This window comes from Pleurodeles waltl, chromosome 12, assembly GCF_031143425.1.
Source record: "Pleurodeles waltl isolate 20211129_DDA chromosome 12, aPleWal1.hap1.20221129, whole genome shotgun sequence".
In the NCBI taxonomy this organism is placed as follows: domain Eukaryota; kingdom Metazoa; phylum Chordata; class Amphibia; order Caudata; family Salamandridae; genus Pleurodeles; species Pleurodeles waltl.
This window is the reverse complement of record NC_090451.1, coordinates 77,087,195-77,103,337: the sequence shown is the minus strand read 5'-3', so window position 1 is coordinate 77,103,337 and position 16,143 is coordinate 77,087,195. Positions and strand designations below refer to the sequence as shown.

At 42.5% G+C, this 16,143-nt stretch overlaps 1 protein-coding gene across 1 annotated transcript in view; it reads left to right on the top strand.

Annotated features, from left to right (window-relative positions):
- Nucleotides 1-16,143, top strand: part of ATP8B3 (ATPase phospholipid transporting 8B3) — a 481,840-nt gene that overhangs the window by 207,636 nt on the left and 258,061 nt on the right. Inside the window, exon 10 of the mRNA XM_069217044.1 lies at nucleotides 10,431-10,589. Within this exon, the coding sequence (XP_069073145.1) occupies nucleotides 10,431-10,589 (159 nt within the window). The remainder of the gene's footprint in view (nucleotides 1-10,430; nucleotides 10,590-16,143) is intronic.

Below are 16,143 nucleotides of genomic sequence, written 5' to 3'. Positions count from 1 at the left end.
CCATAAGGCAACACTGGAGGCCGGGCGGGGCAGAACCACCCACTCGCTCTAGCTGCGCGTACATAGCAATAGCAGCAGGCACTCTGAAGGCAGTCACGTGCCTGTACCGTAAGATAAATAATGGCTCAATACAGCCCTTAATACACCTAAGTCAGAAATAGGAAGCAGACATTGGCAAATCTCTTACAGATGAGGGTTGGGACATAGCACTGGAGCGCATACCCAAAGTCTCACACAATGCCAGGTTTAAATTAATAAACTTTTACATTTCACACAGAGCATATCTGACCCCTCACAGGCTGAGCAAGATACTCACGCGACTGAGATTAAATGTTCTAAGTGTGTCCAAGTGGGGGCGGAATTTCTACATATGTTCTGGAACTGCCCTCAACTCCTTCACTACTGGCAAGAGATTGTTGACTCCCTCACAATATTGGTAGAAAGAAGTACCTAGAGACCCCGCCTATTGCCTCTTAAGCTTAAGAGATTTCCCGGATATCTCTAAGACTAAAACACCCAGTAAATTTATGGATCTGGGGTTCATATTAGCCAAACTGGAAATAACTCGTAACTAGAAATCCCCTCGGGCCCCCAGGTGCTAGCTTGGCGCAAGGAACTCCTGAGATGGGCAGATTACAAAGGGGAAACATTGAACTTGGAGGCTTGGTGAATGGGATGCACCTCTGATGGGGCCTGGGTGTGGTTGAGGAGCTCAAATAACTGATCTCTCCCCCTATAAACTCCCTGACCAGATCCATGTAGGGGGAGGTAAGAGGGACGAGTATAAAAGTTTGCTCAGACCAGGATCTTTCAACCATTGGACATACTGACTACGCAGGGAGGGGAACTAGACCTACAGTGGAATATCGCTGAACTGAGTTGCAATGCACAAGGAAGGGAAGAGTTTGGTGGGGAGTGGGGGTGTGCATAAAAGGGATGGAGCTACCTAGGATGGGCTATTGACTTATAAACTCCCATTGATAACTGAAATTGGTATACTGTGTACTGAACGGCCTATGTGCTATCCCAGTATCTTCCTTCAATAAACCAGTAAAATGTGTGTTTTTTTAAAGTTGCAAGTTATAGGTGTCCAATATTTGATTCAGGCAAGATCAATCATTCCACTTGTAGACATTTGCTTGATTCTCACACATTCTTTGACGGATAGCTCAACTGTCAAAAACAATGTGCAGTTCTTGCAAGGTGCACACTGACTTTGATATCTGTAGAACAGTCTGGACGACCTCTATGAAGTTTTGCAAGGGTGAAATTTTGACCATTGAGACTATAGTCCACAGCAACAGCAGTTTTCAATGAGGACACCTTCTCAAATTGAAATTCTTCAGATGAAAGTTTTTTTTCAAGCTCTTCCACAAATTTGTGCTTCACTGGTTTGGTTGCAGCATCTCCATCAAATAATTTGTTTTTTGGAAGAAATCATGCTACATAATGTCCTAGATAAATTCACCCCTTTGTTTTGCTACATCCATCTCTCTGTGTTTGCGAAAGTTGTTTTTTGTAGCCTGTTTTGTAGTGACTGCTTGGACGAAACTCTTACTATGGTCATTAAAGCATGAACGTTTAGCTTTAGTAATAACATCAAACAGTTTTTTCTCATTCAATACAATTCTCTCCTGCTTCAGTTCTGCATATAGTTGTGATCAATGTTCCAGGACATCTAATAGACATGTCTTTATACCGTCATCAACATATTGCTTTGTCAGAAAGTTGTGTAGTCGCACAGGCTCAGTCATTTCAAAGGGGTTTCCTTGAGGCTGCATGAAATGAAGAAGGCAGTCAACATGTTTATTAAAAGGCCTCCTTCTCTTTCCCACAAGTTTGAGGGGAGGATCAGTTTCACAATAGTTCATTAATTCTAAATTTGGTATCTCTGAAACCATTGCAAATAGAAAGGCCTCCATGGTAAAAAAAAAAAAGCTGTAATTGAGCAACATATTCAATTTCACATGTTTGGCCAACAATTCCCTTGCAGCTTTTCTGTGATCTCTGGATCATCTATTCTAGTTTCATATCTGAAGCAACAGCATTGAACCTTCCCTAACTGTCTTTTACCACAAAATGTCTTTGGATGAATTGTCTGCAGAGATATGTTTTTTCCAAACCTAGCTTCTTCACTCTTTCCAAGTACTAGGACCCATATTTCAGACAGTTTATGCAATCAAATTTGTGAAACAGATTAATCAGTGACTCCACAGTCTTCACGTGAGTTACCAATCAGCTTTCCGATCAGCATGGACCAAGTTTTTTTTACTAGAGTTAACATGTGAAAAACATTTCCCGGGTACTTGCAAAGTTCTGATTTTTCTTCATATTCTTTGGCAAACTCTATGAGCTTGGATTTCAGGTTTTCTGATTTTGAACTGCGTGTATTGAACACTGCCTGGCTTTGCATTATGTAGTGCTCCCTGTGACTTCTAAGATAAGATATGCAAAACGTAATTTGTCATTCTTGTTCCAGAAAGCCTTCCAACGTAATGTTTCTACAGCCTCAGATATGATGAACACACCTTGCAATGAACAAACAAGATGAATTCCGCTCAGTACAGACTGGACAGTTCTGCTTACAAAGATTTTAGCCTCAATGAGTTCAGTGGATGTGGCATTGTGTATGCCACATCCACTGAGATAACTTCCTGCACAGTGCAACACAACTTTTGTCATGTGGAAAATGTCCATCATTGGATAAAGATTATCAATTTACACTAGATTGCTCACAAAAATGTCCGCTACAATACGGAAAACACCATTATCGCAGCAAATTGGAAGGATAGGCTGGTCTTCAAGCTGAGTATGCACATTTTGGAAATTTTGTAGAGCTGTGTATACTGTTGCATAGTTTGTGACTGGAGATGGTTTTACTGGTAAAAACCCACCCTTCTTCAGTGAGACAGTATTTTGGGAGATCGGAGTATAAATTCCAGCCCACAGAGGAACCAGCTTTTCTTCATCCTTCAGTCCGCACCAAATAAGCGATATGATAAATTCAGTAAAATCAGCTTTGCAGACCGCAGCATCGGGTAAAAGAAGATCCATGTCCTCAGCCAATTTGAAACTTTCTGGTAGACTGGGATGTGTTTTGGTTTGAGGTGATTTTGCACATGTTGGCAAGTCAGTTAGGTTATACCTTTGCAGCTTCATTTGTTTATGTCTACAGATGCCTACAGACACACCTTGTTTCCCAGCAGCTACTTCATTGGTACAGTTTTGAAAAAGCACCATGGCAGTATTATGTGTGCTGGATGTTCCATACAAAGAGGAGCTGTCTTCAAAATCAAAATTACCAGGAGCAGCAATTGTAAATCCTTTCCTGGTAAAGTGAATTGGAAGTGGTTTACTGTCGGATTCACAGGATTTTACAGCATGAGCTGCTAACACGTTCCTGCTCCATACTATGGGCCTCATTATGACTCTGGCAATCTTCAGACTGCCAGACCCATGATGCGTGGTGACGGTCTGACCGCCACATTATACTGTGGCAGAGCCACCAAGGTCCAACCGCCGACAGCGCCAGCCTACCACCAGCCTGAAGCCTGGTGGTCCCGGCAGTTGTAATCCACCAGGGCAGCGCTGGAAGCAGCGCTTCCCTGGGGATTACTAGTCCCCATCCGCCAGCCTTTCCATGGCGGTTTACAGGACCATGGAAAGGCTGCTGGAATGGGGATGTCGGGGGTCACCTGGGATCTCCGTCGCGCATTCCACTGCCCAAATTACGGCAGTGGAATGCACGCCGGGTGCTGCTGCACCGCCAAATTGTAGCCATCTTGATTACGAGCCGGCTGCAATGTTACGCCCCTGTCTCCCGCTGGGCCAGCGGGCAGAAACAGTGTTTTCGCCCATCAGCCCAGCGAGAAACTCAAAATAGGGCCAGTGGTGTTTAGCCCGCAATGGTGGTCTCGTGGTGGTATGAGTTTGGCAGGCAGCCTCCGCCACCTGCCAAACTCATAATGAGGCCCTATGTCATTATTACTTGTTGATACATCAATCCTATTCATTGAAGTGATTAACTCTCTACATGTGCACTTGTCATACAATGTGTGGGCAGCCATCATGTGTAGTGGAGTTTTCTTTTTTCCGTGATGTAATTCATAAAACATGAGCTGGAAAAGACAGCACATTTGCACAGCATAAGCCTGTCAGTTCATAGGATTATCTTCCACTTCTTCACTTATATTTTCAGAGCCATCATCAATGTTGTCAGCTTCTGTTCTTAACTCAAGAACTATAGTTTGTAACAGTTTGCTTTGCTGATATTAAACAAAGATGTAAAAAAATGTTAGAACAACATCAGGCATTTTTGTTGACTCCCATGATTTGCAGAGCTCTGAGGCATCACAAAATTTGTCATTAAGTCCAATATCTAAATCTTTCAGGACATTTCTTAAAATTGTTTCTGCTGATTTTACTACATCCTGTGATTGTATTTTGGCAGCAAGAAGGAGTCAATCAGTTGAGAACACCACAAGTGGTTCATTCTTTCTGTTGGACTGACAAAAACTAATTCTGTAATTGTACATTTTCACTGGAAAAATCTTAATTTCATTATTATAGATCAATGCAGTTTCATCAATGTTGACCATCACTTCTTTGATCTCAGTGATTGTGAACTCGTAGCCAGCACTCAAGAGTGGCTTTAAAACTTTGTTTGCTTTTTCAAAGAGTGCAAACTTAACTGAAGGTTACATTGTGTCTGGGAGCTCATTGTACATTCATATTTTCAAATTATGCACACATGCAGTTTGGTTGGGCATACAAATCTGCTGCAAATACATTCACCTTGCTGTTTAGATCAGCTACTTGGCTGAAAACGTCATCTTGGAAGAAACTAGCTGCAGATAAAAACATGTTTGCCCTTTGCGACTCACATACTCTGTACTTCGTTCTTTTGTCAATCCCTTTGGTCCTTGTTCTGGCTAAACCACAGATACACATTGAAGATTCTCTGCTTTCTAATCAGTTGGAGGTGGACGAGGGGTAGCCATCGATCTTCTAAGTGGAGCAGCATTTGGTTTGGTTGTCATCGCTTCTCAGAAGACTCAGATTCTTGTTGTGATTCACTGGTTTCTGCTATTTTTTGACACATTTTTTCCAGGCTTTCTTCCATTGCATACAACTTGTAGCACTTGTTGTTACAATGATAAAATATTTGATCCTCTTCACCCATAAGGTTCAATTTTTTCTGAACTTTGTTTTGACGTATTTCGGCAGCATCTCAAACTCTCTTCTGTCCAGCCACAGTTGATGTTAGCTTTTCTTTCAGATTAGTTTGGCATATTAGACATTTTTCTTTGTTGAAAGAGTCCTCAGATTTTTTAGTTAGCAGCACTCTGTCAGGAGGTAAAGATCCTCTGCTACCACCTGCTTAGCTCATGTTTACGAATTTTAATCAATGGAAAACCTGAAAGAAAAAACAATATTAAAATAAATTACCAATATGATGGCCAAAACACATCATTATAGAGCCACCATTTTGGAAAATGGCGATAGGGTTGCTCTGAGGAGTTATTGTCTGTCTCTATAAGACTACTTGACCCTCAAAACCTATGTTTTGACTCCAAAATGAAGTATATATGTCTCATCGTTCCTGAAATATTACATTGTCACTGCAACACATCTGCTATTTTTAAAAATGTCGTCCAGAAAAAATCAACCCAGATTAGCAGTGTCTACCCAAGCTAAATTACTTCTCTAATTATCCCAAAACACAAATCAAAAAGGAAAATCTCTGGACAAATGTTTTTACAGAGGTACATCAAGGGGCCAGGACTATCAATTCGGTGCTCAAGGGTTTAACACCATAGTTTATCCAGTAAAAGCAAAAAGAACAGATAATGGACGGAATGCTGAACAAATCACACATTCACCCCAGTCATAGATCTGGGTTTAATCCAAAGATTTTTGCTTACCACGCCACCCCACTTTGGACCTAGGCATATGTAAATCAGTCTTGACCCTGCTCCCCATGGGAACAGTCTAGCTTGAACTGCCATGCCAGGTCCTCTCTGGACCGGAAACAAGCATCCTGGGACCGGTTTGGTGGTACCACCCCTCATCAGCTAGGCTAACTTGAATCCAGCGGCACAATGAGCACGGGACCCACATCTGGGCGCATAACCTTCCCACTTAGGGTGACAAAAGCAAAAAGCCAGATAATGGACAGAATGCTGACCAATCAAACATTCACCCCCTGTAACAGATCTGGATTTAAAGGCCATCATTTTTTTGTCACCACGACACACCAGTTTGGACCCAGTCATATGCAAATCAATCTTGACCCTGTTCCCCATGGGAACAACCTAGCCCAAACTGCCAGGCCCCCCCTGGACTGGAAACAAGCATCCTGAGACCAGTTTCGGGGTATCACCCCTCATCAGCCAGACTAGCTTGAATCCAGTGGCACAGTGAGCACAGGAACCACATCTGGGCATACCCTTCCCACTCAGGGTGACAAAAGCAAAAATAACAGATGATGGATGGAATGCTGAACAATCAAACATTTACACCCAGTCACACATCTGGGTTTAATCCATAATTTTTATGCTCACCACACTACCCCAGTTTGGACCCAGCCATATGCAAATCAGAGTTGACCCTGCTCCCCATGGGAAAAGGCCAGCTTGGACTTCCGTTTATCCGGTATTCAGTAATTCCTATATCAATCTGGGCATTGCAGAGCAGGACTAAGACAAAAAGTGTGAGGAGATACAGCCACCTGAAAAGTGAGTGATTGAAATGAAAATAACAGCAGGTAATCACCATCCCATAATGGGAAGCCTTTGAGCTTTCGGAATAACAAGTATTGAGTCCATTCTGAAAAATGCATGTACTATCCTTTAGGGGCAGCTAGTAACATTTGAAAGTGGTGGTGGGACGAGCGAAGTGCATACCCTCTTGCTTCCCAAAAGCCAAAAATAAAACAAGCATCATGCAATATAAACACAAACTAAATCACAAGCATGCATTATACTAACAATTTAAATAAAATTCCATGTTACTTACCCACAGGCAGCGCATCCTCTGTGTTCTTCTGAAGTCCGTGGCTACGAGCACGAGTCAAAGAGCTAACTACCTTAACCAATCCAGGCACTGCTCTCATGCTATCAACCAGCATGAGAGAAGTGTCAAGATTAGATGGAGTGGGCTGGCTGGTAATCATTTCATTGCCTCTTATTTTTCAAATTTTCTATGTGTGAGTCACAGCTGAGGAGCCCTTCAGTCTCCTTTCTTTAGCAGTCATAGTCCCCACTTTCCAGATATTCCTTCTTAGGTCCAAGAATGGTGGTGATGGTGAAGTGCCAGTCTTCTCCTGTGTGTTAACCAGTGAATGGCTACTCCAAATCCTGGTAACCTTCCCACAGAAAATAATTTGTTTCTTCAGTACTTCCTTTCTCAACTTACTGCCAGTGATGTAACACAAAATGACAGGGCTTCCTTGCAGAATGTGATAAGGGACCCCTGAGTCCCCTAAAACATAGAGATATCCATTTCCCTTCAGCTGCTTCGGGTGCTCCCTTGAAGTGTTTGTGGACCCACTGGAGGGTTGGGTGCCACCTTTCGCTGCAGGGGCTCCAGGGGTCGGCTTTGCACCCCTGCTATCGGCCAATCAGTCATCCTACAGTCACCTGTTCAAGATGGCTCCAACCTTCCTCCCTCTGTAAGATCTTGGTACGCCCTTCAGAAACACCCCTTTAGTGATAAGGACATCATACTTCCTTATGTCTTGAAACTAATTTCCCCTCCTGCAGGGAACCCAGTCACAAAGACTGAGGTGACTCTAGGAATGAGTGGTTTCTGAGGCTGCCCGTTCACCTGATTTAGTATCTCCAGTTCAAAAGGAAGAACTGTTAAGGCAGCAGTGCACTCCCATCTGTTTCTGTACACCACACTCTTACTTCGAGAAGACTAATACATGTTAAGTGGACACAGTTGACACATCTTCAGCTTTCCTGGCTCAAGAGGTAGTTCCATTGTCCCCGAGCGGGCCAGTCTCTGGAGCCAGGCTGCTAGGCAAACTCGTGCTAATCCAGTATGTTCTCTGGCAGCGCAAAGTACAATTAAAAAGTTGATTTTCTACTACACTAATCAAATAACTACTTTCACCACTGGATATTTACTAAGTAGCGGAAAACAACTTTACATTATTTCTCTATCAGCTGCCTAAGAAATTAATTTTTGTATTAGCAATTAGGCCCATTGTGAAAATGTAGATAAAGAAGTACAACAATTTGCAACTCTCAATCTGGGGACATAATTTTCCTTACTATTTAGTGTGTGTCAATTGTATATATTTAACTCTCAGCCCTGTCGGTTTAAGTGGATTAATCCTGATCCCAACAGGGCGGGATGTGGTAGCAGTTATAAACAAAGGCTGTTTTTAAAAAAAAGAAGGTTTTTGAACTCGACTTCCCATTCGTAGAATGAAAAGAAATCAACACTCTCCTCTAAATTCTTCAAACTGAATATTCCCAATATGTTTTTGCTTTGTTTCCAATTATTTATATAAAGATGTAATTCCATTTTGGGGAAAACAATTTGATCCAAATCCAATGAGAATATTTCCTGACTCTAAATATAAATGTGTTCATAGAGGCAGGTTTTTAAAGGACTGCAAATAAGGAAATTAAGAAACACTCACTCCTGAAGTTGCAGCAAGATCTGACAAAGAACTTCTTCCTCACTTAACAACCCAAGGCAGCAGTGGGTATCACTCGTGTATATTTCAAGGTACAGGTTCCGAGAAAGCACTACCTCTCTGAGCAGCTCCATATGGATGGTAAGCAAGGGCTCAAGGGTCGAGTCCCGGGGCATTCTGCAACACAGGGAGATGGGGCTGGATAGAAAGACACCCACCTGGACGAATTTGACACTCCTGTAGAGGTAGCTTTTAAACCAGCCTACAAACTGGCCAATCATACCCATGCACAGAGGAAACAAATTCCTAATGATTGACATTTAAGAGGCCGCAGAGAACTCAATGAGGACGAACCTTCTATTGCAGAGCTAAATATCAGATCAGGCTCTTTCATTTTGTAGTTGATTGACATCTCATTACCTTTTATATTATTCTGTCTGTATCACAGTTTTTGTGGACTTCTGTTAGTCATCCACCCTTTTTGACCAAGATCACCATAATAATTGAGCATGCCGTGTGTTAAACATTTAATGAACATAAACTGGATTTCTATTTTTTTTTTTTAAAGATTCCTTTTCCTGAGACCTTGGTGCAGTGTCGCATAAAATACAATTGGTTTAATCACACAAGCAGCCCATACAAAAAAGTGAATGGGTTCCTGCAGTCATCGTACATATTTTTTATAATTTTATCCTGAACTCATGTAAAATGCCATTGAGACTAGTGAACCATGTAAAGTGTAACTGTCCTAATATTTGAATATACGCCGAACATTTGTAGAGACAGCTTCAGCTTATTGAGATAAATGCACGAGAAGAAGATCAAAGTGATTCCACCATTAATTTCTCAAATGTTCCCTTCCTCCTTGTCCCAGACATTTATGACTGAGTGACAGTTTAAAAATAAGCCTAGAGGAGTTAAAACCAATGATCCTCAATGGCTGGGGACTCGCAGCTGCTTGGCTTTTTGATACACCGGCCCAGGACAGATTACTTCCTTCTCCAAAGATATTGTCAATGAAAATTGAGTGAGAGGACAGGAAAGGGCATACACTAGGCAGCTTTCTTCTACATTCCTGAGTTGTGTCAGAACATCCCCTCAAACTACATGTGACACAATTTTTCTTGTTATGATATGATTATCTAGGTCCAAAAGCTCTGCTTCCGTATGAATTTCTAGTGTAAATAGGAGACGGGTCATTCAGGGGGTAACAGTGCGGACTGATTTAAATCGCATGTGATTTCAACAATCGGATATTCTTATTTTTTTAAAGGTGAGTCTTTAGCCTTTGCTAAATGTTCCAACTGTGGCTTTGGGCTTTGTAAGTATTGCTTGAAAGTTATTGTTATTGTACTTTGCTATCTTCAATTCTACTGAGACATGCAGCCACAAGCTCACTGCCACCATCCGAACCACAACCCTGCACCACGAAATGACTTACTGAACACAAAATGTAGCCCAACGAATGTAGTGAATGCACTTCTTTGAGGCCATTTATTTGGTAAAGCATCCTAAAGGGGCTGATCATAGAACGTGTGCCAGTATAGATTCTCCCTCAGCAGCTGCAGGTGGCTTCTTCGCGTCATAAAGCATAGTTTGGGTTAGACTGTAATAACATTGTTGAAAGGACATGCGCTGTTTACACACAGGGACTTCATCAAAACACAACAACAATGTTAAGATTGTTACCTGTCGGACTCCAGGGACAATTCTAAGGTCACTGGAGGTTGCAGTTTCAGCTGCTGCTGTGTAATGAGTGCTGTCCTCGTTGTTTGTGCAGGCAGTGTGATCTGCGAGGAACCCAACAGCAAGATGCACACGTTCGTTGGAACCCTGGAGTGGAGAGGCGATAAATACCCACTGGACAATGAAAAGATGCTGCTGAGGGGCTGCAAGATCCGGAACACTGAGACCTGCTATGGGCTGGTCATTTATGCAGGTACAATCAACAGATCGTGTGTGCTCTCGGTTGTGAAATGACATTCTCCATGTGAAAGATGTCCATAAAGACGCCATCCTGGCACTGAGGTGGTGGCAGTTCCGGAAGAGCTAGAGCCTTGGTTAGTCCGTCTCAGTCGATTGCAACCCAGCACTGAATTGATGTGTTTCTCAGTGGCTATTCGTGGCTTTAAGCTGCAATTAGATGTAAATGTGTATCATATGTATTCTATTAGTTGCTCGGGCCATATGTCATCATGTGGTTGACTTTTAGGACCAGATACAGAAAAGGTGCTAACGGATTGTGCTACTGAATATCGAGCCTAAGAATTTCGAGATGCAAGGTTATCGTGGACAAACTATGGAAGGGTAAGTGCATATAGTGAAATATAGAATTACTATTCTTAACTTCATAGCTATGTATCTTGCAGATATATATATTGTTAGAAATGGGGTCTTTGGTTGACAGTCAGGTTATCCCCTGTTCAAGCAAGGAACCTCACTCTAGTCAGGGTAAAAGAGAATCACCCTCAGCTAACCCCTGCTTACCCCCTTGGTAGCTTGGCAGAGCAGTAGGCTTAACTTCAGAGCGCTAGGTGTAAAGTATTTGTACCAACACACACAGTAACTTAATGAAAACACTACAAAATGACACAACACCGGTTTAGAAAAATAGGAAATATTTATCTAAACAAAACAAGACCAAAACGACAAAAATCCGACATACACAAGTCAAGTTATGAATTTTTAAAGATTAAACTCAAAAATAGCGCTTAGAAACAAAAATGCTTCGATGAGATGTTAACAGCAGTGCCGGACACGGAGTCGTGTAGACCCCCAAGTACAGTCCCTTTGGTGAAGAGTGAAAACAAGCCGATGCGCAAAGTCGTGGATCGCGGCGTCTGCGCGAAACGTTAAATCCGTGCACTTCGAGCGGCATCGGTCACGACGTGGTGCGGCGACTTCCACGGAGTCGCGGACTTCAGCGAGGTTGCAGTGGCATCAGGCCTAAGAAGAGTGTCGCGTTCCAGCGAAGGTCACGGCGTCAGGTGCAGGCGGCGTTACCGGATTCAGCAGCGGCGTCGGTCCAGAGTCGTCCGAAGTCGATTTCCTTGAATTTCCACCAGCTTTTCTTTCAAGGGCCCAGGGACTGGATCAGGCACCACTTGTCAGAGCAGGAGTCTCTCCAGAGACTCCAGGTGCTGGCAGAGAGAAGTCTTTGCTGTCCCTGAGACTTCAAACAACAGGAGGCAAGTTCTACATCAAGCCCTTGGAGATTTCTTCACAAGATGGAAGGCACACAAAGTCCAGTCTTTGCCCTCTTACTCTGGCAGAAGCAGCACTGCAGGAAAGCTCCACAAAGCAGTCACAGGCAGGGCAGCACTTCTTCCTCAGCTATCAGCTCTTCTCCAGGCAGAGGTTCCTCTTGGTTTCAGAAGTGTTTCTAAAGTCTGTAGATTTGGGTGCCCTTCTTATACCCATTTTAGTCTTTGAAGTCACTTTTCTTCAAAGGGGACTCACACCTACTTGTGAAATCCTGCCTTGCCTAGGCAAGGCCTCAGGCACACACCAGGGGGTTGGAGCCGGCATTGTCAGAGGCAGGCACAGTCCTTTCAAATGAGAGTGACCACTCCACCCCTCCCTCCTAGCAGAGATGGCTAATCAGGAAATGCAGGTTACACCCCAGCCCCCTTTGTGTCACTGTCTGGTGTGAGGTGAAAAACAACCCAACTGTCAAACTGACCCAGACAATGAATCCACAAACACGGCAGAGTCACAGAATGGTTTAAGCAAGAAAATGCTCACTTTCTAAAAGTGGCATTTTCAAACGCACAATCTTAAAATCAACTTTACTAAAAGATGTATTTTTAAATTGTGAGTTCAGGGACCCCAAACTCCACATGTCCATCTACTCTCTAGGGGAATCTACACTTTAATCATATTTAAAGGTAGCCCCCATATTATCCTATGAGAGAGACAGGCCATGCAACAGTGAAAAAACGAAGTTGGCAGTATTTCACTGTCAGGACAAATAAACCACATTACTATATGTCCTACCGTATCCATACACTGCACCCTGCCCTTGGGGCTACCTAGGGCCTACCTTAGGGGTGCCCATACATTGTAAGAAAAGGGAAGGTTTAGACCTGGCAAGTGGGTACACTTGCCAAGTCGAATTTACAGTGTAAAAATACACACACAGACACTGTAGTGGCAGGTCTGAGACATGATTACAGGGTTACTTGTGTGGGTGGCACAACCAGTGCTGCAGGCCCACTTGTAACATTTGATTTACAGGCCCTGGTACCTCTAGTACACCTTACTAGGGACTTACTAGTAAATCAAATATGCCAATCATGGATAAACCAATTACATACAATTTACATGGAGAGCATATGCACTTTAGCACTGGTTAGCAGTGGTAAAGTGCTCAGAGTTGAAAAGCCAACAGCAACAGGTCAGAAAAAAATAGGAGGCAGGAGGCAAAAAGACTGGGGATGACCCTGCAAAAGCAAAAGTCCAACATATATCTAATGTCAAAGTACTCGTATGTGGAGTTAGGTATAGCAAATCTATAATTTTGATGCTTTGGGTTTAATATTTTGTCCTCGATATTTGTGTATCTCGATATTCTGGCTTCAGTTGTGGAACACACCTGCTAATGGGATGTAAGGCAAAAGTAAGCAGATCCACTTTTGGCCTCCTTCATTGTCCACTGTATTAAGAGATACAGTTTTCCTGATGGTGGAGTTGTCGCCAAGGTTGCCGTAGTCGTTTTGGATGAAAAAGGCCATGATGAAAAAAGGGCATGGTCAATCTATGGCTGCGATAGAGGAGTTCTGTGGAGGCTGGCCTGCCAGTCTTTAAATTACCTTCTATGGAGTGCATTCTGTGTCTGGTGAAACTCTGATGTAGTTACTACACCTAATAAATACTCATTTCTGTGTGTGTGTGAAACTCTGGTGTATTTACTACACCTAATAAATATTGATTTCTGTGTGTGAAACTCTGGTGTATTTACTACACCTAATAAATACTGATCTCTGGCTGCGTAAATTACCCCTTCTTACGAGTTTTTAGTGGGAAAATTACAAATGACACGTGGATAGACGTGTTTTTTTCCACAGCTATTTTCACATTTCACCTGAGTTTTTAAGCCCTTTGTTACCGGGTACATTTTATTAGGTCTGCCCAGCTGAAAGCTGTCAGGGAAAAACTGTGCGAGTGCTCTCTTTTCCGCAATTCTCAGAATTTCGATCCCTGTCCAAAGTGGTTTTTTGCAGGGATCAGAATTTACAACCTGTCACAGAATGAAGGTCTTCCTACAGTAGCTCAATAGGGGAAGTCAGGGAGGTTGGCATATCGGGAGAAGTTGCAGTACACATTTACCTCTGAAAGTCTAGGGAGCGAGGGGAAAACTAAGTCATGAGCTTACTCTTAGAGGAAATTACTCACTGCTTGAAATGTTTTCAGAAGAGTCAGTCTTAATTAAGCATGTGGTACATATGCCCCGGTCTCGAAAAAATCCCAATGTAAAAAAAAGTGCATCTGTAAAATTGGTTTAAAAAGGGCAGATCTCCTTTCCTGAGGTGACTAGCCTATCCACAGCTCTTTGGCTTTTAGGTGGCATCACACTCTCTGGGATTCTTCAGATTTTCCAATATTCCAGATCGAGCTTGTGCCTTACTAGTTTAGTTAAATATCTCAATCCACAGACTACAATATGCCTGTATTTTAGCTGGATGCACAATTTAAATAATACAAATGTAATTTTATTTCGATTTCATTACCCCAAAAAAGTGCCAAGCGATTTTATTAATTATATCCCACAAATAATATAGCTGCACTCTCCACCAGCCTTTAGCCCTTAAGTCATTCTTAATGCGTGCATTAGAACCTTACAGTGGATAGCTGTGAAGGTGACTGTGATTCTCAGGGTGATAAAACAGCCTCCACACTCCATTGCACTCACTGGCTCGTTTCTGGGTGCACACAATTAGGTTTCCGAAAAAAAAACCATGCAGAACAAAGGGAGGACTGAACGACTAAACAGTATTCATAAGAATTAGTACAATTACAGGGCTAACCTCTTCCCTGTGGCTAAAGGTGGGTGAGGCAACAAATGCACATAGAGAGCAGAGCCTAGCAAAGGGTCTGGCTTGGCTCTAAGAGCCTATGTATGTGCCAAGCCTTGAAAATATTCGGCATGTAAATCAAGCAACAGATATGATGAAAAAATATAACAGTCTTCAATATTAAAAATTTGTATTTCTTTAATATGTGGAAACCTTTCACTTTAGGTCACTAGATTATATCATTGAATTGATTGGCATTTATCAAAAGTGATAATGATATCTTTGAAACATGCACCTGGAAACATTCACCCCCACCCCCGCCCCAATCCGTCTGACAATGCCAATAGTGAACTAAGAGGCAAGTCAGTTGTCCTGTGTACCTTTATGTGGCCTAAGGTCTTATTATGCATGGCACAACTTTATAGGCTATTAAATCAAACAAAAAAGGCTTCTATACAGCAGCATCATGAAATCACATATTTGAAGGTGCTGCATATGTGATAATAAAGAACAGGCACTGGCAAAGCTAATAGGTCTCACCACTGCCATCATAGCCCAAAACTCTTTGGCTTTGCCTATGCTCTTTTAGGCATTTATTCGTTTTTAGTAAAATCCATTGCAAAATGGCCAAACATGCAGGCAAGTAACAACAATTGTGGAATGTTTTTCTGGCAGTAAAAGGCAAAGCATTCCAAAATGGTCCTTATGCATGCATAACATACACACACATGCACAGTGACCATCTTGTAATGTTTCTTTTTTTGCTTTATGAAAAACAATTCCAGGATGGCTGCCATGTGTGCACACATGGTGGCCATCTTGAAATGCATTTTCTTTTGGCTTAAGAAAATACATTCTCATATAGCTTTCATAAAGCAAAAGAATAAAATTCCAAGATAGCCACCATGCCCGCATGCATGCAGACACAGGCTTATTCGGGAGGCCATTTTTGAATGGTTTAAGAACTATTCAAAGATGACCCTACCAATTCAGCAGTTGGTTTCTGGCAGAGCAGGATACACCTTATCCAATCAAAACAGTGAAACCAAAGTAGAGCATAATCACAAGAATACGAGGAGAAGCCATTAAATCACGAGCACGGAAATGAGTTAAACAAGAGAGGCATTGAATAATGAACAACGGGCATGTGAAAGTTTTCTGGGGCTTCATAGGGGAATTGGGAGGCAGGGGAGTTTAAAATAAGAGAAAAAGTCAGCTCGCATTTTGGCAAGCCAAAACAGCCTGACCGGTGAGGTATGCCTGTGAGAAGATTATAAAACACAAAGGGGGTTATTCCAACTTTGGAGGAGGTGGTAATCCGTCCCAAATGTGACGGATTTACCACCAGCCGTATTACGAGGATATAATGGACTCGTAATACGGCTGGTGGTACATCCGTCACTTTACCGTCACTTTTGGGACGGATTACCACTTCCTCCAAAGTTGGAATAACCCCCAAAATGTTTCACAGCTCCCAGG